Here is a 27,862-nt window from a genome sequence, read left to right on the forward strand (position 1 = left end):
TTGCTAGGTCTTATAGCAGTCACGTCACATAAATTGGCAGATATACATACTTAAGGGATTTTTCTCTCTAATTAAATACAGTAGTAATGTCTTGCCTTTTGAAATCAAAGCTTTGTTTTTTTCATCTACATACTTAGGGAACAAACATGCTGTCAAAATCCTTAATGTATCCAACTATTTGAACATAAAAACGAGCATCAAGCTGTTATTTGTTCTGCYGGAGTGTACTCATATTTCCAATCTGAATCTTTTGTACCTGGTGATCTTAATTATATTTGAGCTGGAAGTAGTTTAACATTAAAGGGAATTACAGCAGATTAATCTGTAAACCTGCACAAATATCACATTCCTTTGTATGGAGGTAAGCAGGGCATAGAGTGCATAATTACGTGTTGTTCTCTGTGCAGGTTGTGTGCGTAAGGCTGCAGTCAGTGCTGCCATTCCTCGTGACAGCAGCAATTATGGGCCACTCTCGTGTCTCGCAGCTGCCAGTTATATTAGAAAACATACATTATTCCTCTCAGTAAATTAATCTTTTAATCGTGGACAAGCAACCAAAAAAAGAAAACATTTGAAAAAAAAAAAAACAACTTACCCTGGGAACAGGAATTAGTATACTAATTAGTGTATGAAAATAGAGAGAAATCTTTTAAACCATGTTTGTTGTATTTTTTTTCTAAAGTGATATAGCTTGAGGTGTCAACCCAAGAAGGCCATTCATCTTAACCAGTCAAGCGACCCTTGCACTTTTTGCAACTAAAGAGACGAAAGAAAATCACTAAAAATTAATTGGGAAGGATGTGTTTCTCCAGTCCTGATGCAAAAACATCGCTGGAATCCAGTTGCAGCAGTTTAGCCTCAGTTAGTGTGGTAGGAAAGCACAACAGCAGCAAACAGAAATTGTCTTTTGTATTGGTAAATACAACTTTTGAAACACAAAGTATCAGTTAATTGTCTGTGATTAAGTCCTTTATATTTGCTTGTGTTTTAAGGCTGGTCAGGTGGCACAATTGAGCCCATTTAGGAATAGTTTGCAAGATGGCAGGTAGGAAAATGATGTTTCTGAAGAAATATAGGGAAAGAGCAAGCCACTCACAAGCAGTCTATGTTGTAGAAGGTATGATCTGGAGCTGGCTACCACCTGGGCAGCTTCCATTCCCAGTTAGTTTGATGTTGTTAAATAAGCTGCTACCTTATTGCAGCTCATTGGGAAAAACTGTCAACATTTTTATACTTGCATGTGTACATCTACCAGAAACGAAACTTCTTGTGAGTGTCAAGTATTACCTGCATTTCATGATGCAGGTGTTGCCCACAGGACTGACTGGCATGTTCTGACAATTCTGGTTTTGTCAGTGTCCCATTGCCTCATGTCCTCTGATCTAGGAGCCCTCTCTCCAGTGGCATTTCTTAAATCCTGTTGCTGAATGTTGATGGTGACCACAAGGGATCACAAGGCACCAGCACAGAAATATCCTTCTTGAAATTGAGATGGCAAAAATAAAACACAGATTAACAGCTAGTCATTACAAGACAATTCTGGGAGTTTAAAAAAATTAAAAAGCAAACAAAACTCAAAGCAGGACAAACAAAATTCTGCCACTTGCAATGGCCTTGTCCTGCCCTATTATTAGCAATTGGTGTCTGGAAACTGAACCCCCTTTCAGCCTTGCAGATGTTGTTCGTGTTTTTTCACTGCTTTTTGTGATGTTTCTCCTGAAACAACAGCATAGCACACAGCAGGATGTGCAGGATTCCCCAGGTAATGGTGCCAATTTCTTTCCACCCTGATTTGCAGCCTGTCTGTTATTGCAGACCTTGGTCCCTTCTGAGCACAGGTGCTGACTGTGCCAAATGCACTGTGATGAGGACAAGGATCATCTAGCAAATAAATGGAGAACTCAGTATTCAATTTAGTGGTGACCTTGAATTTGATCTCTCTTCTATCTGTAACAGCCTAGTCAATCTCTGTCTGGTTTAACCCATGTCACCATTGCTGTTGTATCATACAGCCACTTCTGCAACTGCCTTTTCCTTGATAGTGGACATTTAAATCACCAAAAGAAAGAAGAGAGGACAAGGAAAGAACTGACATAAATTCTCCTTCACCTTTTTCTTAGCAGTGTCAGGAAAGGCTGTAAAGGTCTTTCCCAGTCTTTCTGTTCTTTTCTTTTTGTATTTKTCTGAGGTAGAAACCACAAGTTTGATTGATAATGCAATTTGCATCTTGAGGCATCACTGGAAATACAATGGCATGAAAGGCTACTCTGGCAGAGCACACTTTTCCCTCAGGGCTGACTTTAGAAACTCATTGATGTCACTTCCTTCCTCAGTCAGCAAGTGAATTTTCACTAATTCTCAAGACCAGCTGTCCATGCTGTCAACAGAAAGTTATTAAAATTCCTTTAAAGTGAATCAAAATAGCCTAAAAACAAATGTACTGGGAAACAGGAAAGCATCAGTATTCAAAGTCCACAAACCTTTGAGCAAAATAGTGTTGATCTAACCAGAGATTTCAARCACTCTGCTTTCCTAGCAACTTGTATATCATTAGAGAATGCTAAAAACACAAACTCCTTTAATCTTCTATTACCAAAAATCTATATGGCTAAAATATTTGTTACAAGAATAAATCTTACTTCTCCTAAAGACAAACTCAGTAAGCAAGGGAATACATTTTAAGAAGTCTCCCCTAAATTATAGTTCTGTGGAGTTTTTTAGCTAAAAAAAAAGGATTTTTATATTTAGCAAATAAAAACACAACAAACACAAGCATGCAGGAAGTAATTATCATAAGAGACAATCTTATAATATAGCCTAAAGTAATTATCTTCATCTGAATAACCTATACCACTTTCATTGAAGAGAGAAGTAGTCTCAGGGATATAGAGAGGATCATTTTCCTTTAAGTAGAGTCTTCGTACTATATTTTAACACCTTAAATATTTTCACCTCATTTTAAAAATTCTGTTTGTGCCACACATATCAGTATGGAAGAGTTTTGTTGAAATTGAGTATCATTTCCAGGGCTGGAGGTGGCAGYCACCCGAGCTAGGCAGGCTCCCCTGACAGTTAATAGTGATATTGACAGGTTGGAAGTCCTGTCCTATCATTATTATTTTTAAAACCCCTCGGGGTGCACGTAGCCTAGCTGGATAGGCAAGTGTGAAATTCCTGACTTTCCCCAATACGTGTGGACAGTCTCCAGTAGCAAACTGATACCTGCTGCCCTTTTGGCAACCAATGCATGGGAGCAGCAAATGAGGCAAATTACTGCCCTTTTTGGTCCAAAAGGAAAGAACAGGTTTGAGGTGTCCTTGCTGCTGGAGTCCCAGACAGTGTAGAAAACCTGTCCAGGTTTTGGTTGTATCTCCAGCAGCACATTGAAGGACGTTAATGAAGAAAGCCAGAGTAAGGAAATGAGACCATAATTCAAATTGCCACTTTGTGGACATTACCAGGATAGAATTTCTCCCTTGAGCCAGCTGAAGCCGAGCCTCAACCTTGGCAYAGGCATGTAATTTTATTTTAAGGCAATGGCAGAAGTTGCATTTCTTCTCCAATGTGCAATCCTGAGCTGGATGCTACCAGTCTCTTAGTCACGTAGCACACCTAGCAACATTAAGAGGCTTCATAGCACATATTTGAAATTTGTTGTTTTCCCTTTGGATGTTGTAATTTCTTGTGGGGTTTCAGGAGAGCAAGATTGACTACCTATCTCGATCTTCTTTCTATCACATCTTTTTTATAAGAGAGGCTTGTGTTTCTTTTATTTTAGACATATTTCCATTTCAAACTTTCAAGTGATTTCTATATGTTAAATTCTGTTTCTCAATTACAGATTTTTATTCCATTTATTATTTTTATTATTATTTTATTGAATTCATTTTTTACTGTTCTGCATGTCCACTACGAAATTCCTTAAAAGATATACAAACTAATTATTTTCTTTCCCTTTCAGAGTCTGGAAAAAAGCTTCAGCAAGAGGCAATTAATCAGGTATTTTGAAACTTTTATACTTTTTGTTGACCTAATTTTTTTATGCAGAGGGGTTGTGGCAAGTAAATGGGAGAACTTCATGGGGCACACCAATATTAACAATACAGGTGTGGTAAGGAGCACGTACCAGGCAACTGGCTGGCTCTGCAGATGTGTTGAATTAGCAAGAGTAGCCATCATTTTTATCTATGATTTGCCATTTAAGCAATTTAGCTCATCTGCTTCCCAATGTGTTGGTGCTGAGGACAAAGCCCAGGGGTAATTTGTTCATTGGTATCAAATTTTGCAKCACAGAATTAAGTTTTGGGGCTTTTTTTTCTTTTGTTTGCTAGTATTCCTTTGAAAAGGCAGAAAGCTATTGACWCAAATACCTGAACAGCACATGTAAGCAGTGTATTTCAGTGTTTCCTGGGTTATTTCTGCCATGAATTTTCATTGAGGCTCTACTAAAGGGTGACATTGCTTGCAGAGGCATTTTCTGTCCTGTCTTTATTACTGTATCAGGAGTAGTTACTTGGGAAAAAACCCTTTATATATTGTAATTTGTCATTTCAGCATCAGGAAAAACATATAGGAGCTAAACTGAAAAAATTTCTAACTAGAAAGAGAGGAGGAAAGCCAGAGTTTTTTTTCCTCTATTACGTGCCCTTGTAGACAGAAAGGACCCAACTCTGCAGACTCAGGGTGCTTGCTTGTCATTCTTTGGCTTCTTGTCCTCTTGCTGGATCCTGTTATCCAGATAGCATATAAATGGTCATCTGGGTTTTTTTTTAATGAGATTTATCTTGAAATGCAACTTTAAAAGTCATCATTAAAATATTTGCAGTCCAGCAATGACCCTCCCTTAAGCCATCTTCCTTCTAAGTTATAAATCGAGGCATTGGCATAATCACATCACTGTTACCTGGGAACTGATCACCAGATGAAGGACAACTTGCCAGGGGGAATGGCCACCTAAAGCAGCCTGGTTTGGGTGTGACAGCAATCCCCTGCCATGGCTGAGCATGGCACAAATGCCAGTGTGTCACTTTCAGTGGCCTRAGCTGGCACCACTCTTCAGCAAGGAAACACTTGCATGTCTTGGGTACTTATGGTCCTGAGACATAACTTAATATTCAGAGTTGTTGCAACTTTCTCAATATCTTGAGAAATTGGTAGATAGATATTTAGTCTGGAACATGGCATTGCATAAGCAAAGGAAATATTTTTTCAGTAACTGTAGGAATATCTTGGAATTTAATGGAAGTTCTGTGCTTTGACTGAGAGTTTACATCCTAGAATAAGTCTAATAATTCTAATTAACTTTTGTAACCAAAACTGCATTTTAAAATTAGCGTGAAATGTCTTGCAAAGCCACTTTTGGGAGTCCTTGTTGGCCAGAAGGGGGGGCACTTGTATCTTTTAACCACAACTTGAGACAACATTGGCAACGTGTGAATGGTTGCTTGAAGCCCTAATTCTGCACATTTTCTGTGAGACAAAATCAGTTCTGTGGATGCTATTGCCCTTTTCTGAGGAAGAATGTGTTGTGATTAAAAAAAAAAAAAATTGCCACATTTTCAAAAGGTGGATCATCTGCTGTACTTTGTGTGTCCAGTCTTGGTCTCCTGAATGCCACTGCCTTGCCTTCACTGAATAGCTCACCTGCTCTGGCTCTCTGATGTTAACCTAAGAATATCTAATTTTGTAGGAATATTATGTTGTCTTCATATGCTGAGGGTATATCTAAACAAAGCTGTAAAAAGTTGAATTGGAGACAAAAACTTAACATTCCCATTTAAATGGATATTRCTTAAGCTGGTGATGTCCCATTCCATATAAATTTCCTGTGGATTTCCAAGAACTGGATGAGTGTTTCAGAAAATAAATTAATTACATTTTCAAGTCTGTCATTTAGAGCACAATTACAGATGCACTTTGTATTTGATTTGTATTTTTACTGCTTCAAAAAAAAAAAAATATTTGAACTGGAGTTGATCCCGATGGAATATCTGTCACGGAAGGATTCTTTTTATTTTTAATACTGAACTTAAAATTTTATATGCAGGGTAACATCTTTGAGTCCCCTTTAAGTCAGTTTAGCAACAGTGAGTTAAACTGGCTGCCAGAAATTTAAGTGAGGGAGAAGCTCTTTGCAGAAGATGGATGATGTTTTGACTTGACAGGAGCAAGAGTGCAAAGGGGCAAATAGCAGGAAATATCTTGTTGAGAGGTGAGTGAAACAGAGAGGGRATGGAGAAATGATARAGCTGCTRTCCYMGTGATCTYCTGCTGGGTAAASTMTGGACTGCCTGTGCACTTCTRGGACCTCTCTAATCTTGAAGAACCACTGTGGCTTCTGTGTGGTTCTTAGCTCTTCCAAAGCCCAAGCAACATTTAGTGAAACATGGCATAGGTAAAACATTAAGGTCGTATCTGCTTCCAGAGACATTTCACTACAGTTATCATCCTCACTAGCTTTTGTTCCCGCATTTGCTGGTTTCCCTCAAACACTTTTTTTGTCATTTATGTGTATAAATATGTATGTTCATTTAACAGCAATGGTCACCTGCCACCACCAGGCATCTGGAAATAGCACACACTCTGCTTTCCAATACCTGCCTTTACCCATATTTGCAGCTTCAGGGTAGATCCTGGCACGAATGTACAGCCTGTTTACTGYAGCATGTTAGCCACAGCTGAGGAAAATGTGAGGAAACAAGAAACCTTGTGTTTTTCTGTAACAGTCTCAGCAAAACAACACATTACAGACCATCAGTAAAAATGTGTCTGGGGAAATCCTTTGTGTTTCGTCCTTACCAAGCTCGTATTGGTCTATGTTGAGGTCTAACGTACACTCTTACATATGGTTTTGTCCAGTGCCTCTGAATCTCTGAAGGACTCACAAGAATATGCATACTTGCATTTGGAAGCTGAAGTTGCCTGCAGAGTCAGACTTTTGGGTTAAAATYCCAGCTGTGTTTGAGCTCAGGTTTGAGCCTGTCCCTTCTGTGGTGAAGCTGCAGGTCAGGTTGGCAGATTATGAGTGTGTTCCACAGATGCTCTCCCCTTGTTCTGTCACTGAGGAGCTTTTTATCACAGCAGACTCTCTTGCAGTGGCAAATCCATCCCTCAGTCTTAAGATCTCTGTCAGGGAGCATTTCCCTTTCTGCACAAGGGGCTGGGGAAGCAGAAGCACAGAAAGGACTGAGATGAGGCAGTGGACTTGTTAGAGCTGGGCTTGGGCTACAGGTAATGCTGCTCTGACGTACTGTCAGTGTGTACACAACGTGTGCCAAAGAAAAGAAGTCAAAGACAACTGAAACTCTTGTTAATACAAGTTTCTTGCACAGACCATAATAAGGAATAGCTTATGACCTGAAGGATGTTTCAGGTACACACATATATAATATAAGCAAAAACTTTGCGGCTCAGACCAAACTCCTTGGCTGTCCTTGTGCACTGCTGTAGTTTACTCCAGAACTCTCCCCTCTCTCCCCTTTATTGTCTCAAATGACCTAGCTAAAAAAACTTCAGTCCATGTATGCCAGCTTCCAAGTCCTGCCACTCTGAGGTTATCTGWTAAGTATGTTCCTTCCTCCTGTTTTCCCAGTTTGGCATCATATTCCTCAGTGTTATGTACTTTGTTCCCCCAAAATTAGGAGTTTGGAAATCTATGAGAACTAATGCATTTAGCCCACTCAACAAACTGAACCCTCGTGTGCTTTATAGAATCACATCGTGGTTGAGGYTGGAAGGCATTTCTGGAGATCATCTTGCCTAAGCCCTTTACTCCTAGAGCTGGTTGCCCAGGATCACGTCTGGCTGGAATATGAGTAYCTCCAAGAATGGAGGTTCCTCTGTTCCTGGATAACCCGTGCCAGTGCCTGATATTCATTCAGTAGAAATGTGTTTTGTTATATTTCCATTGAATTTCTTGTGTTTCACACAGTGCCCAATGCCTCTTGTCCTGCCACTGGACGCTGCTGAGAGGAGATCTCACCAGGCTGAGCCAATGTGAAGGATCACCTCTCCTGACCTGCGGGAATTGCTCTGCCTAAGGCACCCAGGAGGCTGTTGGCCTTTTTAGCCATGAGAGCACATTGCTGGCTCACAGTCAGCTTATTCTCCAGTATCAGGTCCATTCCTACAAAGCTGCTCAGCCTGTACTGGTTCCTRGGGTTGTCCTTCCCCAGCTGCAGGACTTCACATTCCATTCCGTCAAACCTCATGAAGTTCCTGTTTAGCCAGTTCTCAGCTCTGTTGAGGTCCTTGTGAATGGCAGCACAACCCTCTGGTGTATCAGCCACTCTTCCTAGTTTTGTGTGGCTTCAGACTTGGTGAGGGTACGTTCTGTCTCATCATCCAGGTCAGTGATAGAGAGATGGAACACTTTTGGACCCACCATCGACCTTGGGGCACCAGTGATGGGCCTCCACCTGCATTTGTTGCACAACTGTTTGAGCCTAAGCACTTTACCATTTTCAGTCCATCTCACTGAGCACTTACCTGACCTGTTCTTCATGAGGGTGTTATGGGAGTGCCAGAAGCCTTAGCAAATCTSAGATTAACATGATCCAGTATCTCCCCTCAGCACTGATCCAGTCATCTCCTTGTGCAGTGCTATCAGACTGGTCAGGCACAATTTTCCCTTCWTAAATCCATGAGATATAGCTGGAGGACAATCATCAGTGGAGTAGCCCAGGGGTCAAAACTGAATAAAATACTATTTAACTTCTTCATTACATGCCAGACTGATGGGATGGAGTGCACCCTCAGGAAGTGTTGCAGAATGCAAAACTGGACTGAGCAAGTGCTGATACACCAGAGGGTTGTGCTGCCATTCAGAGGGACTTAAGCAGGGTGGAGAATGGACAGTCACCCCATGGAGTTCACCAAAGCGAAATGCACCTGGGTAGGAGCAGTTCCCTGCTCCATCATGTTCCCAGGTAATGAGGCAAAGCTGATCAGCTCTCATTTCCTTGCTAAGCTGTCCTTGAAAATAGGAGTGATGTTTGCTTCCCTCCAGTCCTCAGGAACCTTCCCCAGTCCACCACGATCTTTCAAAGACAATCAAGAGTAGGTTTACAGTGACATTCTCCAGCTCCCTCAACACTCATAGGTGCATTCCATAAGCTCCTATAGGCTTGTTTCTGACCAGTTTGTTTCAATATTCCCTAACCTGATCCTTTTCCAGCCAGAAAAATCTTCCTTTCTTCAGACTTAATGTGTGGCCTCACCACTGCTGAGCACAGAGGGACAAACTCTTTCCTAGTCCTGTTGGCCACAAGATTTTTGCTACGAAGACTCCATTGGCCTTCTTAGGCACCTGGGCACACTCTGGCTCAGGTCCAGCTGCTGTTAACCAGCACCCCCAGCTCCCTTTTCTGCTGGACAGCTTTCCAGCCACTCCTCTGTTCCCTCATCCACTAGGTGGGTCACCTGGTCATGTCCTGTAGGCTCTCACTTGTTCACTTGTTTGAGGCAGCCCTGTCTGGTTGAATATGAGATCCTTCCTGTCCACCTGCACATTTTGTTTATCAGTAAGCAGAAGTTGCATTTTTTAAAAGATTATTTTTTAMTTTTTTATCTGATAYATGAYCAGATTAAAATGAGTTGGGAAAAAACATTCAGTTTTCAAACATTCATAACATTTTCTTTCTCCCAAGCTGATAAGGGCTCTTCTGATAACATTCTCTGCCCCTTTCAAGTTCAGATAACGTAACAGTCCTTTACTGATTAGTGCATAATATATAGTACCAAGATGGTGAGTCTCAGAAAAAAAATGCAGGAGGAACTATTATTCAAATAAGCACAGCAGACATTTTTACATGAGAACCTTTTCAGTCCCTTGTGATGGAAATAGTTTCTCAGTCTGTATAGACAGRAACAGAAGTGCAGTGTCTGATGATAAAAATACATTAAATTTTATGAATAACTATTTTTGTGGTAAAAAAAAAAAACTAAATATTAGAATATGGAACAGATTGAATGTTCAACAGAAGTATTGGAAAGAAATGTGAGATATGAGCAGTGAAGGGCAGCATGGACTGGGAAGTTGGGTTGCAATCCCAGTTATCAGATTTCCATGTCCTTTCCAGCTGTGTAAAATGGCAACATTTTTCCACCAGTGTTAGTCAGAAAGTCAAAATCACAATATTCACATGGGGTAGGCAATTACTATCTTTCCTTGATCCACAGACATGGAAAAATGAAATGTGAAGGTTAAGGGACTTGCATAAAACCAAACACCGTGGCTCTGGCCGGTGCACCTACCCTTAAACACTGCTCTTATTATTCCTGTGCTTCAAGGAGGCTTGAACCAGTTAATGTTTGGGTGGCACACTGATCAACTGAGTGGATAGCCACACAAAAACCTGCTACAGAAYAAACCAGTGTATTTTCCTTTACCTKKGATAGACAAGACTTAGCCCCATTCAGTGAAATAGGGTCARTCAGTGTGCAGATGGAGTGTACAGAGGGCAAAGCCCTTTGTCAATTCACAGCCTATTTTCTCCCACAGTAATTTATGAATGCAATCAATTCTCGAGTATTAATATTTGTATCTAGAAATGAACACGTGAATTTAAGAGTGTACAGATGTAGGCAAACACATATTTGAAATATTTGCCAACCTAGAGTGCATTTACATTYCTATTTCTTTTTTATTTACCAATAAAGTCATCTAATTTGAATTAAATGCTAATTGTGATTGAAKAGAAAATGCTTTGAGACCTCCAGAGATCTTAATGTCTGTTCCAAAGCAATTTGGCAGAAATGAATTCTTCATGCCTGAATATACATTAATATTCTTCATCTGAACTTAGTTTCATTTGAAACTTTTMTTATTATTTCTGAAGGAGCAAGATGTCTTGCTTGTGCTGGAAGATAAGTGTGTTTACCTGCAGACGAGACAGAAATGGATTCTGTTTACCAGGAAAAAAAATCCCTGTGAATCAGGAATACCAGAGCCACTAGTGTGAGGAATTGTGCTTTGTGTGCAGAAGCACAGCTTTAGAGTTCAGGCCTCTATTCTCAAAGTACTTGCTGGAAAAAGGGAGCCAGGGTTTCAGTCCCAGCATGCGGGGTTAAACTGCAGGATTAATCTCCAGCACTTTGATCACCTTCCTGAGAAATGTGTCTACTCATGCAGACAGGGAAGTGGAGACAGCGTTCCTCCTGTGCAAGGTTGGGTGTTGATCAGCAAGGGCTGAGACTTGGTCCCTAACACTTTTGGATAAAAAGCTTTGGTGTCCCTTTTCTTTAGAGAGGAAAATAGATGTTGTCTGAAATATGACATGTGCTCAAAAGTTGCTGCCTGGCTTGAGTTGTGAACATGCAAGAGGCATTATTTGTTTTCAAATATATATTTCAAATACACTTGRAAAAAAGCAATTTTGAGAATTGCATTTGTGAACAGCGGGAACTGTTTAGGTCATTTGGCTTGCCTCTGTGCTTTAAGTTACGAAAAGATAGGCACATTATTATTACTTAATGAATTAAAGCAAGAGACCAATATGTAATATATAGATATTAWATATCTGAAAATCTCATCTTCAAATTTAAGCTCCCTGTATAGATATGGTAAACCTACTAGCCCTATGCTTCATAAAATGAGTATTACATGCTTAGTTTGAGTCCATTTTGAATTTCAGGTTGTTTAAGTTACTTTGCTGTGAGAYTGTTCTGTACAGAAATATGAGTGARTGTTGGTGAAGATTTACAGTGGCTGACATAGGTTTTACTAACACAGAGAAGGACTGTGCTCAAAATTAAACACTTTGAAGGCRCTGGTTTACCCGTACCCAAAACAAGTGTTGCTGCATAGAAAGGAGATTGGGATAAATAAGTGTTAAGGGGTCCACAATCTGTAAATTGGCTTTTATTAACAGTGCATCTTTAGCTGCATATCTGGAGACATGCACTCCATGCAAGCTGGCTGCAGACTCTGCCCAAACACAAACTGTCTGGGCTGCAGTGGCTCTGTGCTTATTCTCATGTCTGTAAGTGATAGTGCAAAGAACCAGCACCATAAAACCATTATCAGAAAGGGAGAGAAGCWGCATCAGCATTGCACTGTCCTGAAACCAATTTATTATTTCTACCAATTGACCTTGGCTATTATTTATTTACTAGTAATAAGGGAGTGGAGTGCTTTTTTTTATTTGCCATTCTTGGTTGCACTTGGTTGAATCTTTTTTATCCCTCCCATTCTAAACATGCTTTGGAGAAACAAAATGGTTTGACTGTGAAGGTAGRAACAGGAGGGAGTTAATTCCAGATTTGAACAAGAATTGGCAAGTAAATTAGAGCTTAATTTTCTTTGTCCAAGTTGCCGATCATGTGAATCAGCTTGTTGAAGTGGCTCGTGCTGACTGTCTTGCCTCATTAGCATGACTTTGTGCTCTCTGTAGATGTAGACAGGGCAGGGAGAGGGGAGTTGGATGCAAAGCCAGGAGTCAGGCATCTCTATGGTCTCAGTCAAAGACAAATGGATTTTCTCCTGTCCCCTTATTAAGTGGGGATAGTGCTATGCCATACTCTTGATAATGGCTCTGGTTATCTTACCCCATTGGGCCTCTCCCCTTTCCCCAATGCCTGTGGGCTCGGGTTCTACTTCTCCAAAACCRTCTCTGGACTGGGACTGTCCACTCAAATTTTTCCACACCAATCACTGACACTYGGCCAYGCCATATAAAAAGGAAAAACTMCTCCTCTGCCCTTTCYTTCTCCACTATCTCGCTCTGTATCYTTGCYRTAACTCCAACTCAMCAATGCAGTGAGTTGGAATTTCTGCTAACAGATTGAAGGGCAGTAGTCATCAATTCCAAAGCTGTGTTTTGAAAAGCARCATTTAAAATTACTGATATCTGTTAATTAAAATTTACCTGTTTTTTTTTTTTCTTACTATGTAAGAAAAGTATTTTTTTCTCTTACTATGGTCAGTTATTCCATTTTGTGTCTGGCTCAGAGTTCACAAGGATCTCCTTTGAACCTAACTGTAATTCAGCTACAAACTATRAGGTTTGTCTTTTAGTTTCTGCAGGAATTTCTGAGTATCTTTTATACTCTTTTTTCTTCTTTTATTTTTTCCCTCAACTTGTTTAGTAATGTTACAGATGCTTGGTACAAGTACATGTGTTTTAGGGATACATATCTCATAGGAAAATGTGGTGTCTGTGACAGTAAGGTCTTGCCTCTGGCTTTTGAGGAATGTARCATCAGTGATATGCCCTGAATAAATTAGATAAGCCAAAAATTCATGACTCTGCTGGGAGGTGAGGGGTTAGTGGTGCCTGTTATCTTTGGAGTAGCTGTTTCAAGCACAAGTGATGAAYCAAGAGGTTTATCTCCCCTGCACAGAAGGTGAAGCACCTCATCAGCAAATATTTTCTGTCACTTGTGGCCAGCCTGGATTGTCTCTCTATTGGGAGACTCTGTAGGGGTTTGTTTAGCTCACCAATGTTATACTAAAAAGCTGCTATGATCAGAGAGAGTTCTGAGCTGATTTACATGTTAGCTCAGGTAGCGTAGTAGTAGGGGAGTCTGGCCATTCTGAATTATGTTTTCAAATAGTCTTCTAGCACAAGTTGGGAAAATCTCTTCTTTTGGCAGGTTTAAGAAAACTTGTGCAGACAAGAACAGCTCTACGTGTTTGTACAGCTAAAGCAAGGTAGAAACTACATGCTAGAAGTTCCAGGCTTCACTGGCTTGCTGAAAATAGGAAACATCCTAACTTTTCCTCATATTTAAACTGCATACCAAGTCTGAGCTATCTGCCACAATCATGGTCCTCTGATTAAGAGGTTCTTCTAAGTGTGCCAAATTATCACAGAATCATAGAACAGTTTGAGTTGGAAGGGACCTTTCAAAGGTCACTTAGTCCARTGYCCCTGCAATGAGCAGGGACGTGTTGAACTAGATCAGGTTGCTCAGAGCCCCATCCAACCATTATGTGAAAAACTTGATGTTTTAGGCTGAAACCATAGATTTCAATTTTTTCAAAGGCCAACAGATACCTACCATCAAAGTAAGATGTTTATTTTATAGTCCTCCAGTATTCAAGCTGCCTTCAGCTAAAAGCCTAAATTAATAGACTCATTTCTRCATGCTCCCTGATCATTACAGAGTGTGAACTGGAAAATTAACCTTTTCTCAAATGACTCTTTGTCAGTTTTRCTACAGATAGGTCCTAGGTAAACAGGTAAGTTGGTAGCAGAGCAAAGCACAAAAAAACAGAGTATTTCTTTCCTTTACTATTCTTCGTGCTATGTTTTCTGCTGGGCTTATTTAATTTTATTATTCTTGTTAGTAAAACTGAATATCCAGCACGAAGGCATTTAGAAAACACAGCACTGTCTGCACTGCAGGCCATTAAATCTTTGTAAATCAGCCCTGGAATATCAGCCTTTCCAATACATCATTATCTTTTTGCATGGTGAGTTGCTCTAATTGCAAACTGCCTAGATGAGATCTCACCCGTGCATTGTAAAATCACCACAAAGCATAATTGGATGAGYCTTAACCATTCTTGGCAGCAGTCAATCGCTTCTACTCCAGTGGTTTGTGAAGGTATTAATGGAAAAAAACAGCTTCAATGTGTATAAAAGAAGGTTTTGGCTACCTATTTTCTCAGTGAGGAGAAATCCTTTTGTTGATGGGGAGGAGCAGGGAATCTCCACCAATAAAAATGTACAAAAAAAAAAAAAAATCCATGAACCCATTAACGACTCTAAAATGCCTTTTGTTTCAACAGCTACCAGTAGCCAAACACCACACACATACTCTTATTCAATTACATTTTTTTCCTCAAATATTTAATTTTTAAGTCTGTCTTCAGTTCCAGTCTAGCTAAAGTGAGACAGAGTCAATGTGCATATTCTTCTAAACTGGGCTAAAGGCCACTTTTTAACTTCTTCCTTTCAAATATGTTCACGTAAACTGAGGACAGAAATCTCTGCACAATTACTGGCAAAGGTGCAACTCTTCACTGGATTTTAATTCTCAGATAAAATGCACACAACTTGCTGCACAGATTGTCAGCATGTCTCAAGAAGAGCCTTGCATCTTTCCAAGGTAACAGTGGAGTTCATCTCCCATGTCAGGCAGCTGGTTCCCAAACTTAGCAGCCCTTTGGAAAGCCATAAATGGATATTCCTGTCCTTGGACACTTGGCTCAAAGAGTTTGGCAAGGGCTGTTTGCATGGGAAGATCTGGATCCAGAGTTAGTGTCTGATATTACCTATGTGCTGCCTGTTATTGGTGTGTCTGTTCAGATATTTTCCAAWACAACAGTTCTCAGCTGCTTGTGGGACAGATTGTTAGGAATGTCAATATAATGGACATGGATGTTTTTTTAAAAGTGTTTATTGCTTTTGCAATTTTTTTGTTTACCTGTTCCTGTTGTGCAAAAAAACCCAAAATTATATATATAGATATGTAACATGGAGATGTTCAGATCTTTACAGTGCCGTAAAATGCACGCTGAAAAATCACTGGCACACAGAGCCAGCCAAAGAAGGCGCCTCACTTTATGTAAGACTGGTGTCATAAAATATTTAAATGCTTTCAGAGTGTGTGGCTTTCAGCTCTCTCATGCAGATAAGTGTCACACTGCCAGGCAGCTTTGCTTAAGGAGTATGGCACTATCTATAAAACAACTTTTCTTCATTTCCTAAGAAAACTCTCTAGTTAAACATTTCTCATCAAAAATAGAGATTGAGTCATCTTTTCATTCTTCTCTCCTTTATTAGGTACTAACCTAGTTATTCAAGCAAGTGTATAGAAAGATTTGATCTCTTTCTTTCTTCCTTTTTTTTTTTTTTTTTNCTTTCTGGGCAATGCACCAGCCATTTATGCCTTTGGAAAATATCACTACCCATTCCCATTCTCAGAGCAAGCAGCTCTTACAGACAGCATTGACTGCAAGGACCCTGTCCCTCATGGGGACTATAAAAATCTATATTAGCCAATAGTGGGATAAGTGTCTCAAAGAGAAGGGGAAGTGGAAAAGGAAGCATGCTATAATATTTTACATRTTTTGATAACTTATTGGTCCTCAGATCTTCCTGTAACATTGCTTTTTCCCTAGAGTTTTTGGGGCTTTGTTAGGGTTTTTTGTTTGGCTTGGAGGGAGGGATGGACTTGTGTGGTGTTTGGTGTGGTTTGCTTTGCTTTTGGTTTTGGTTTGGGGATTTTCTTTTCTCTTTTGCTTTCTGTTTGGGCCTTCTTTTCTGACAGATTTTTTCTCCCTTTGCTTCATCTCCCTAGGAAGGAGCCCCTTTCAATTGACTCCAACTGTGCATATGTTGTTCCTTTAGGGTGTTACTGAGATTTCACTGAATACTTCTGACCATCTTTCTCTAAAGTCTTTAATCCCACAAAAAAATCTTTTAGTAGGGATTCCTACAGCCGCATTCACAGTTTCTGCAACTAAAATACAATCCTCCTCTGCTATCATCTTGGGTTGCCCCCTGAGGCTGCTCCTGGATCCCAGGCAGACTGTTTGAAGTGGAACGAAATCAAGATCACGCTCACCTTTCAGTYTGTCCTTTTCCCTCCTATTCTAGTGGAACTAGGGCATCTTCCACTAGTTCAAGAYGGCAGGATGGCTTGAGAAGGCTGACTCTTCTCTGAAGTGTAGGATTCAATTTAGTGGCTTTAGTTTGAAATTCAGAYAGTTTAAGTTTCATTGCACTGAAATAGCTGCTTGATTCAGGTGACATACCATAGGCAGTCATGAGGTATTGCCCTCTCCTGAGTTTTCTCTGCATTGTRGAACACCAGTACAGTCATGTATCACTGGAGACCGTCTTCTAAATTCTCAAATTCCCCAGAGCTGCACTGATGAATTTRCAATCTTCAGTTACTTTAGCATTGTTAAAATTTTATTCCTGCTTCTGTTGTGCCTTGTATTGTGTGKCTGGTTTCTGAGCATCCCACATTTTTCATCTCACCTTTTAAAATTCCAGCTTTCCCTTTCAAGGCAAAAACACTTAAATTATTTGCAAGTCTCTGGTTCTGCAGTAGCAGTTTTAAGAATGGCACTTTGCCATTCACTGTAATGCTGAAAATCCCATTAGGCTTATGGTCATACTCTGGTTTACTAGTAGAACTGCTTTCCATTGTTACACACTGATTTAGCTCCTGCATTATTTCCATCCATGCTATATAGAGCAGAAGGGATAAAGTTCTGGACACATGTGGTTCATTTGTTTTAAAGAACAAAATATCAGACAGAAATAAATACACAAAAAAAAATAATAAACACTGACCACATCAAATCAAATGARTTAAAGTATCCTTTTGCACCTCTAAAAACACCAACATTCCTTCTCTCACAGACATACAAGTCCTGCATGACTTTCTTCTTTTATTTGTTCTCACCAATACAAAAATAATTTTAGGCAGTTCAGTGGAATAAAGACATGTTTGTCTTGGAGCAGTACAGAAAAGCCTGATCCTCTGGATTTAGTTTTGTTATGAGAAATGATTACACTACAACATGTGCTCACTTTTTTTGGAACTGCCTGTTTTTTCATAGGTTTTATTTCAAACTGGAAATCAACTTGTGTTCCATTCATTGCTATTTCTTACATCGTTCCTCTGAACTTTTAACAGCTTTATTTCAATCAGCCTRTGAACTTTCCCATTCCCCCCAAATCCACATTATGATCTGCCAGTCCACWAGTCAACTTTCCAGTACATGTTTAATCAGTTTATTGCAGAAAAGCCTTTTCATGTAGGTTTCCAATACAGTTAGCCTTATGGAAGCAGTCAGGCAGTGTGTGCTTGTCTGTCCATCTAACCATTTGTCTGTCTGTTACTTGCAAGATGTTTAAAAACCTGTCAATAGCATCCTCCCTCCCCAGATTGCAATRAAAATAAGCAGCTGTATAGGTCTTCCTATATCTAGTGAAGGAGGATTGTCTACTGATGGGAGAAAAAAAATCTACAAGGCCTAACAAACAAATGAGAATCCACTCAGGAATAAGCAAGCAGAAAACCCAAACTGCAAGAAACTCTTCAGTCAACTTGCATGGTACAAGACCCTGAAGAATTGGATGTCAAACCACTGATGCAAGTTTTGGTGTTTCTGCAGTTTGTGGATTGCACAGTGGCTGGGGACATAAAAAGAGATTTGGAAGGAAAGACTCATCTTTTCACAATATTTGCGGGATCACTAGTTGATGTTTATTTAGCTGGTGTCATAAATGTTGACTTTTGCGTAAGTCAGATGGAACAGGCTCCAAAGGCATCTACTTTTCCTTATCAGCTGTGGAAGCAGCCAGCTCAGGTGCAGSTATCTGTGTCACAGACACCTGTGCATTCAGTGCAGGACATCCACTTCCATCATCTCTCTGTAGGCAGACRGGAATAGCACCTTTTTGGAGGGATRATTTTGTCTGTCACYACACCCTGCTCAAACCCACTGATGTYAACTATTTAGGAGYCCTGGGRTCRTGCCCTACSACCACYGGGGGACAAGGGCTGCTCCAAGTCACYGTGGTGGGAGTAGATCCAGCTCCTGTTACTGTGCTTGTGCCAGTGCACTCCCGAGAATGGCTGTGAAACMCAACCAATGCCAGAGCTGTCGTGGGGCAGAATGTAGAAAAAAGTACCTAGCCACCCCTACCAGGACTATCAGCCTCCCTCTGTGAACCATTTTTTATTTCCTAAGAGGTGTGACYTAAGCTATTTATTTTTGTAGGAAGACCTGCTGTGTGCTGACAGGTAATCAGAAGCATGTGCCACAGTAATTAGCCCAGCTTGTTCYAAAATTAGGAATATTGACCAAGTGGTTCAAAAGGGATTTTGTAGTACCAGATGTGGTTTGATTATGAGCACACCCACCATCCTTGCTGCTGTTGGAGCACCTGAGTGGGCTGAGCTGCACTGTCACTGCATTCTAAGCTCTGATTCTTTCCATGTTTGCAGGATTTCACACTCCAGCCTCCGGGGATGCCAAGGAAAGCTTCATGGAGAAGTGCTCCTGTGGCTCTCAGTAGCCATGCTATGGCCATCTCGAGCACCAGGCACTGGCGGGGCAGGGCTGACCCTTTGGGCATGGTTGGTGCCTCGTTGAAGAGCCCAGAGCCTGAGCAGCAGAGGATGAGCCAGTCCCCTCTGAGCTGGTTCAGAGGGGTGTATTTACCTCCTGCTCTGCACCCACTAAACAAGACATTCCTCAAGGGTGGYGAGTGGGAGGCCATGGACAGCACCCAGGAAAAGCGGAGGGCCTTCCTGCAGGACTTCTGCAAGAAACACAACAGCAGAAAGATGCTGCAAACCCACCTGGTGCACCTGGTGTCCAGAATTTACGTGGAGGACAGGCACAAGGTGCTGTACTGCGAGGTTCCAAAAGCAGGCTGCTCCAACTGGAAAAGGGTCCTCATGGTGCTCAGCGGCCTCGCTGCTTCAGCAAACAACATTTCCCATGATGATGTGCACTATGGAAAGCATCTGAGGAGACTGGACAGTTTTGACCTCAAAGGGATATACGTGCGCTTGAACGCGTACACCAAGTTCATATTTGTACGCGATCCTATGGAAAGATTGGTGTCTGCCTTCCGGGATAAGTTTGAACATCCCAACAGCTATTACCATCCAGTATTTGGGAAGGCAATAATTAAGAAGTACAGGCATAATGCAGATGAAGAAGCGCTGAAAACAGGATCAGGAGTTAAGTTCAAGGAGTTTATCCAATACCTGTTAGATTCCCATCGACCAGTAGGAATGGACATTCACTGGGAGCAAGTCAGTAAGCTCTGCTATCCCTGCCTCATCAACTATGATTTCATAGGMAAGTTTGAAACCCTGGAAGAAGATGCCAATTACTTTTTGCAGCTGGTAGGTGCTCCAGCTGATCTGAAGTTTCCTAAATTCAAAGACAGACATTCTTCTGACGAGAGAACAAGCGCAGAAGTAGTGAGGCAATATTTAAAGGAATTGTCTAAGGAGGAGAGACAGCTGACCTATGACTTCTATTATTTGGATTATTTAATGTTCAATTATACATCACCACTTGTATAGCACCAGAATAGCTTCAGGCTTCTATTAGGTATTTATCRTTTTGGGATTCAAAACAACTACTTYGATATTAGCYCTGAAAGGAAATGAAGTTACTGCTAAGTAGAGATATCTTGACTTCATGGGCTATTTATAAGTTAGAGTGATATCAATTGATATTAAATTATGGAGAATGCAAAGAAAAAAAGACCTGTAAACAGCATAAATTGCACTAAAATGCCTGAAAAGGCTGCTTTTACCATTATGGATTGTACTATGGAAGCAGTAGCTCAGCCAGCTGTTGCATTACCTTACCTAATGTTTTTTTAATGGTTTTAAAGAAAAAAAATTCTGAGTGGCATGATTCTTTTTTTTTGGTGTGGTGCTTTAGAAATTGCTTTTGAAAAAAACTTTTGAATGTATTTTTACTTTCTGTCACTTATTAATAAAGAATCATTGGTTAATTTTCTAAAATATTTATGGTGTTCTCAGTTGTGAGGCCTGTTTTTTCTGATTACTATTAGACTGTAGCCAATTTTAGACCTGATCTTTTTATTGAAGGATGCTCTTGAATACAAATCAARCTAAAAATAATGCAGCAGCTCAGGTGATGAGGAGAGTAAATTTGGGTAAGACTGTGAAAGACCAGTCCCCTACCTCATTGTGACTGATGCACTGGAGTTGACAAGTATGATCCTCCTTTCAGAGAGCTGCTGCATTCAACAAAATAAAGATTTTAATGTTGCGTAGATGCATCATTACACATGATACATGCATTCTGTGGTCCCAATATTCATGGTAGTCTTCATTTTTGGTGAAATGGACAAAGTTTCAGCATGGTAGCTCTGGGATATTCTAAGGTCTATACTGAGAAGCATCTTCAATGCAAGTGTTATGACCATTCTCTGTCTGCTGGGATCCAGTTATCAGCCCAGCTCCCAGCAATCTGTTACAGAGAGGATGTGTGACCATTGCCTCCCAAATCTGGAGGGGGGGCTGTCTGTCCCCAGAGCTCTTTGCCCCAAAGTCACCTGTGTTTTGCTGTCTTGCCTTGCCAGCAGCCACCAAGCCCCAGGAGTGGGGTGGGTGCTGCAGTTTTTTGTGGTAGAATGTGTATTGGGGATTTGCTCTAGAGGGACATATGTCCAGAATCCCACAGTCCTGGTTGTAAAAGGAAAAGGAACCTTCTATCCTTGCCTTCCCTCTGCTCCCACAAGTGCTGCCTGACCAACACATGCAGTTGCTCCTGCAGCCTGTCTCACCCCATGGGTGGCCAGGAGGAGGGGAAATCTCTGCAAAATCATMGGATCATGGATCACAGGATCAATGAAAAAGACCTTTAAGTCCAACCATTAAACTAACAGCATTGAGTTTATCACTAGACCATATCCCTAAAATAGGGAAAAATCTCAGTGCACTTCCACAACAGAGATGTCACCTACTCCTTCCTTTCTGTAATGGTTTGGGGCATCTTGTTACAATGTCTTGATTCTGCAAATTGTAGAATAAGGAAACAACCTGATGGGAAAGTGATGCAAGTAAAATGTGCTTTTCCTGTGTTCCCAACCACTGATCRCAACTAGTGCTATTAGTGTTGTCTTTGCCTTCATCTTGAGCAAATTCACAGCTTCAGTCCTCCCACAGGAGTAACTGTGGGTCTCTGCTGAACTCACGTGAAACTGCCGTGGATTTGACCTTGTTTTCACATCCAGATTCTCTGCTCTTGTAAGTATTGAATTCAATGCCAAATCCTGAATGAATCCCTCTTGCCTTATAGGAAAACCATTGAGTGTAGTAAATTTAAATAAAAAGTAAATGTCCACCAGCCTTCAGTTGTCTCTATATTTGCTTTGTCTTGTCTGTTTTGGATGTGYKTTAATTWATTGTTCATTTCCAGACAAAAATGGCACACTAGTGCTACTAATATTTTCAAAAAAGCACATGAGGAAAAAAGGTGCAACTGCTAACAAAGAATGGAGGCCAATTTATATATGTTTGGTATGAAAACTTTAATTCAGATAAATAAATTAAACATTAGAAAATGACAAAGTCTCTGAAGAACTTAAGCTTCACATTGAGATCATTTTAGTGGCAAACTTTCTGCCTATSTGATCAGAGAATGACAGATTTGCAGGRGGCAGCTTTAATTGCATTGAAAAARCTGCACAGTCTCATAAGATTTCATSTACTTGCTGATCTTAGATAAAGCTATTGTTTGAGTAAAGGAGGGGGCTGAAAGAAATTACTAGCAAATGTTTAGTTTCTGCAAATTATAGGGAAAATGACACTGATTTGCATAGATCCATGGACATGGGCATCAGGTCCCCAGATTTTCATGTTGAAAATSTGGTATGGTTTGCATTTGTGATTTAACAGGGGAGGACACTAGTTAAGACCTTTAAAGCATGTATGTGCACAGAGGCGTAATTGTTTTAGCTGCACTGTTGCTCCACAGCTCTAGTGAAAGTAATTTAACTTCTTTGTATGCTCAACTTCAAATTTCATAGCCCCTAACTGCACTTAAAAATTCATTTTTTGAAAATCTAACCCAGACTTTTGTAAAGAAGAGCCTCTCCGTAGCCATCTTCAGCGACCTAAGGGATTCAGATGATCTCAGTAGCAGAATCTAGATTGTACTTTGCCTCATTAACCACATTTTGAAAATCACCAGCCTGCTTTGCCAGGAATTAAGTTACATGATTTAAAATTAACATAAGAGTTTAGCATAATTGAAGTGGGACTGTGATATCTGACTTATGGGATTATAAGAGATAAAGGCATAATTTGCAGCATAAAAGATAACCTCTATTTTTAAAAGTAAATTTTAAAAGGTCAAAGTGTGAAGCTGCATTGTAACTGTTTATRTTTTGTAAGAATCCTGGGCAAAAACAAAAAGTGAAGGTCGTCCACTGTAACAAGCATAAAATCTCATCTCCACAACTGTGCACAGATGTTTGTTTTGCTCAGAAAATTATATTAAAGTATGCAGAAGAGGAATGAAAATACACTCYACAACATTCAGGGCGATTACATCTACACTAGAGATCAGCTGCGGCATGCAGAGCCTCTTTTAAGGGCCTTCATTACAGTAAATGCTTTTAGTTATGAACATTTCTTCATCTGAAGATCTCTAAGCACTTCTCTAATGCAGGTCAGTTGTCAGAGCAAGTCAAATGTGCTGTAAAGGCATTACAGGGAGGCTGTTRGAGGGCTGGAGTGGCAGGAGAGTGCTCCCTTGGCTCATGTCTCTTTTGAACACCCGACAGTCATGCTTCCCTCCTGAAATTAAAACTTGATTTTTGGAACTTAATGTTCCAAACTTCCAAACTAATGTTTGGAACTTAATGAAAGTTAAGTTCCTTTCTTTCTTCTAAAATAAATCAGTATTAATAAAACCAAATTATTTAATAACAATTCTTTTAAATAATAAATATATGAAAYATAAATAAGTAAACTGCCTAGGTGTGCACTCTCAAATTTTGATATATATGTCAACATAAGGCAGCTTCTTTTTTCCAGGTAGGATTTGGCTTTCAAAGCTCAGACACAGCCATTGTGCCCATCTCTTCTAAAACTGCTGCTAAACTGTTGCTTGCTGAAAGTCAGAGGTGTGCAGCCACAGTGCAATCAAACACAGCACATACTCCTGAAATTTCCTCTGGTGGAACTCCCCCAAAAGGCCAAATTTATTGGAGCTACTCCTGCCTCRGGCTGCACTGTCTTGGTGGTGTGTCATTGGAGATCATCGCTTTAATTTTAAATGTAGTTTAAATTTAACAGAAAATTGCAATACGACACTTTGCCTAAGTCTGAGAGGAAAATATTTTACTGGAGGTTCATATTGTATATGTAGGTTATGTGTAAAAGTCTTTGTTGTATGTGCCTTCAGGCTAACAATACATCAGAAAAGTCTTTTTAACTGTAATGCTAATACCAGTTTATCAGCTTTACAACCTCCTGTGATGCCTTCAAAACTAAATTAATTTGGTCTTAGAACATAAAGTCTGAAATCTGACCATAAATAATTATACYTCATCAAAAATAGGGATGCACCTGTCTTGTATGAACCAATTCATACACAGTTCAAAGAGCAGGGCAGGCACACACAGTACTGGGAGGTGGAAGTACCTGATTTACCAAAGGACATCTGTTTATATCCCCAGATATCTGGAACTGCTCTTCCTTCTGAAATGTGTCTGAATGTGTGGAGGAAGGAAAAACTCATATTATTTAGCTTAATGAGAATTTCTTAGATTGTTTGGTGTTCATAAAAATATATGTTTGATGGGAGAACAGTTGTGCTTTTGGCAATGCAGCTGATTGCAGAGAGTCTCACGTGTTTCTTTGATGTCAGATATAGCTCTGCTCGTGGCTGCAGTGATGGACTCAGACTTAAGAGGTCTGGATCTTCAYCCAGGTTCTGTAACTTCATGCACTTGTTGGGCAAACATGAAATGCTCTCTGCCTTGGTGTCCCCATTGGCAATGTAAAAGGAAAGAAATGATACCGTGTGCCTTCTCCTAAAACCATTAAACTATGTGGCAAAAGAGCAGTGATTAGAAATCAGGTATTACTATGGAATTTAACTCACAGGATGTTCATTGCCTCACTTTTATGTTTTACTTCCAATGGCTTGGAGGAAGCTGGGGACTTCCCAGCTTTGCTCCAGCCGAGAAACAGATCATTCAGCTCTGTTCTGGGCAGTTGGCAGCCCTAAGAATGCAAGCTCTGTTTCAAAACACTGTGTATCTGTCAAGGCTATCCAGGCACTGCCTCAGCATTAAACCAGTGCCAGGTTGTCTGASCAGGGGAAAGTGCCCCTCCGGTTCCTTTGGGAGAGCAGACGGAGACAGGGTGAGAATCTTGCTGTCTCATTTTATTCTGAGCCCTGATGAAAGAGAAACTGTTTTATTTTGGTGCAGTAGCTGTAAATAAAGTGTTGCTCAGCTAGAGTGTTCTGCAGAAGCAGTGGATCCCATCCAGGTAGGCAAACTCGTGCCTTGTCCTAAACACCAGARCTGCATGACCCAGTACATAGGGCCATATTCATTCCCCCAACCCCTTCTGAGGTCCTGCCACTCCTTGTGACAGGCTCCAGTTTACCTGGCATGYTGGAACATCTCAGGATTTATCTCCTACTAACACAGCCACTGTTCCAATGACTCTGTGAAGGCTACAAACAACATGGGAATGTTGCTTTCTTCCTTTTGTCTTCAAAATATGACGTGATTCTCTCTTGAGAGAGAGAAAAGAGTCCTTACATCAGGAAAGGGAAAATCTCAAGGCCATGACCATAACTCTTTTTTTTTAGTATAGATAATTATGGCTTCCTTTCCTCTGTCTCCTCACATAGAATTTCCCTCCCTCTTTAAGGATGTCAGCACAAATGGGTGAGACCAATTGCCAGGTTGCTCTCAGCTGTCAGCCACCTCCAGCCCAGCACATCTATGTTATCACGGCACTGAGGCTGCACTAATAAGCCTGCCTGAGAGTATGGTACTGTCAGCCACCATCTGTGCACACATATCTGTCTTGACCTTGTCATGTAGAAATTCCTTCTATCTCAAGCTCACAATACTGCTCATTTCCCAAGATTTGTACATTTGAAACGGCCTGTATAATTTGCATTCAAGAAACAGCATTCTGAGACATGAAGTGTAGGAGCAGAGCAGGTTTATCTGGGCATTTCAGCACCCAGAGAGGTAAATCAATACTCAGTGGATTGTAAATACAGGTCAGTTGGATATTAAATGCTAAAGGTTTAATTTTCTCAAGGTAGTTACTTGGCTGTAAAAACTGGATGTGGGCAGAGTAGGACCTGCATATTGAATTATCTCATTCCTGATAAAAGCAGATGCACACAGAGACAGATTTTTAAATTCTAGGAACAATAATAAGTTACAGTTCAATGAGAAACAATGTGTGTTCAGAAAGCTGAGTTCAACTACATAGTTCCCACCTTACAAACTTGCATAAGTGCAAYATAAATGCATGTGTGTGTTTCATAAATGTGTGTCCACGCACACAATGTATTTATGTGAGTTTTGTAACAACCAGACAAAGGTTTTCCAGCAATGGCAGTGGGAGCCTACTAGCTTAAGTACTGCATTTGACTTGAAAGACCTTAAATGTGCATTAAGATATAGATACATAAACATTCTGTTAGCAGGTTGCAGAACMACAACATTATTCCAAATGAACCTAAACTACGTTATTCCTAAAATGAACTTAAACTATGTGCAGGGACTGCAAGTTTAGCTCTTGCACAGCCATTCTTTTTGTTTCTTTAGCTTGCTTGGGACAGGATGCCGCTGGGTTTGTGGGTCTGCAGTTTGCCCGTTGTGCCTGCTTTGGTCATTGGCACAGTTCCAGGTTTTGGGAGGAGGTTTCCTGGTGTGACACTTGGTAGGGGGGGAAGTAGGCAGGGTTTTACAGCATCTGTCTGCTCTCAAGGAAGTTATGGTGTCACCCCATATCATGCGCTCCAAGCCATAGACATCGTCATCTTTGCTATGACTTGCGCTATTCTCTTAAAAAAGAAAAAAAAAAAAAAGTAAAACAGCAAAGGGACAGAGGAAAAACCTCTAATGAGAAGGGGAAATGTTAATTGTGGCTGGAGGTGACAATGCACAATAATAAATCGCTGCCTTGCTATTGTATCTCGGATCAAAGTACTCTCAGGCTCCAAGGGAGGATGATGTTTCTCMAAATCCTCGTGATCCCTGCAGGTCCTCCTGAATAGCAGAGAAAACACAAACACTGAACCAAAGTTAGATAAAATTTTTCTGTGTCTCAGACTTGCTGCCAACAAGGCTCCTCTTTCTCCCTGTGTCTTTCTGTCTGTCTCCARCCTAGTGGCTGCAGTGGGTCCAGGACAATGCACTGCCTCTGGGCACAGAAACACCCCTAATGGAAATGCTCTTCCCAGGGAGAATCTGACCCACAGTTTATTTTCTGCCTTGCTTTATTTAAAAGTGATGCTAAAACTGAAATTTTCAGCTTAAGCTGATGTGTGTTAGACTACTCAATCTGCAAGTTAGCCAGCAAAACTTTATAGGTGGGCTGAGCCATTACCGCTGCCAGGCACAACTCTAAGTTGCAAAGCCCACCTCTGAAAAGCAGGATGRCCCTAGGGGATACCCCAAAGAGTTGCTGAAGAACCCAGCTCTTAGGAAACCATGCCTAAAAACCTTTTAAAATAAAAAATATATTCCTAAACATACTTATAATTGGAAGCAGCAGAGGTTTCTTTGCCAAACTCACACCTTTCCGAGCATGACAAGGAGAAAAAGAGGGAATATTTTGGTACATYTTGAGACATTCTTTTTAGAATTTTCATTTTTACTTTCTGTGCTGCCCCYGGCCCCCAAGCACCAAGGCATTTCTTTGATTTACCAAAGGAAAACAAGCTCTACCCACTGACACATTTATAGCTAAAATCTRCTCTCTGTGTTGTCTTGGTTGCAGAAACAGGCACAGGCTGAATGAGAGAAGCTGGGAACTTGTTATGTAAAATCTACAGCAAGTGAGCTTTTCTAGTGCTATTATGCCTTGACCCCTTATTTTGGCGCAGTAACAAAACCACTGAGACTGGACAGTTATAGGGTTTCACAGGCTTTTTTTTTTTTTCTTTTCCCTTTTTGGCCTCATCACAAAACCCAAGTGAATCAATGGTGGGCCCAAACTTCTGAAATAGTCTAGGACTTTCAGTATCTTCTACACACAAAGAAGCAGTGGGGAAAGATTTGTCTTTTATTTATTCATTACTTAATCAGGGCAGACTCCTGTCTAAAAATACCTCGCTCAGGATCATGATAGAAATCTCTCACACATTTTCCCAATTGCCTGGGCTGCACTATGATCCCTATTGTCTTAC

General features: G+C 40.5%; 1 protein-coding gene across 1 annotated transcript in view; it reads left to right on the forward strand.

Moving 5' to 3' along the window:
* Nucleotides 1-20,365, forward strand: part of CHST9 (carbohydrate sulfotransferase 9) — an 85,246-nt gene extending 64,881 nt beyond the window's left edge. The window contains exons 6-7 of the mRNA XM_057367234.1: nt 3,962-3,999; nt 18,916-20,365. Coding sequence (XP_057223217.1) covers nt 3,962-3,999; nt 18,916-20,010 — 1,133 coding nt within the window. The 3' untranslated portion in view covers nt 20,011-20,365. The remainder of the gene's footprint in view (nt 1-3,961; nt 4,000-18,915) is intronic.
* Nucleotides 20,366-27,862: the final 7,497 nt, after the last annotated feature.

Source organism: Malurus melanocephalus, unplaced genomic scaffold (genome assembly GCF_030028575.1).
Source record: "Malurus melanocephalus ecotype Western Australia unplaced genomic scaffold, MMel_1.1 scaffold_76, whole genome shotgun sequence".
NCBI classification, from domain to species: Eukaryota; Metazoa; Chordata; class Aves; order Passeriformes; family Maluridae; genus Malurus; species Malurus melanocephalus.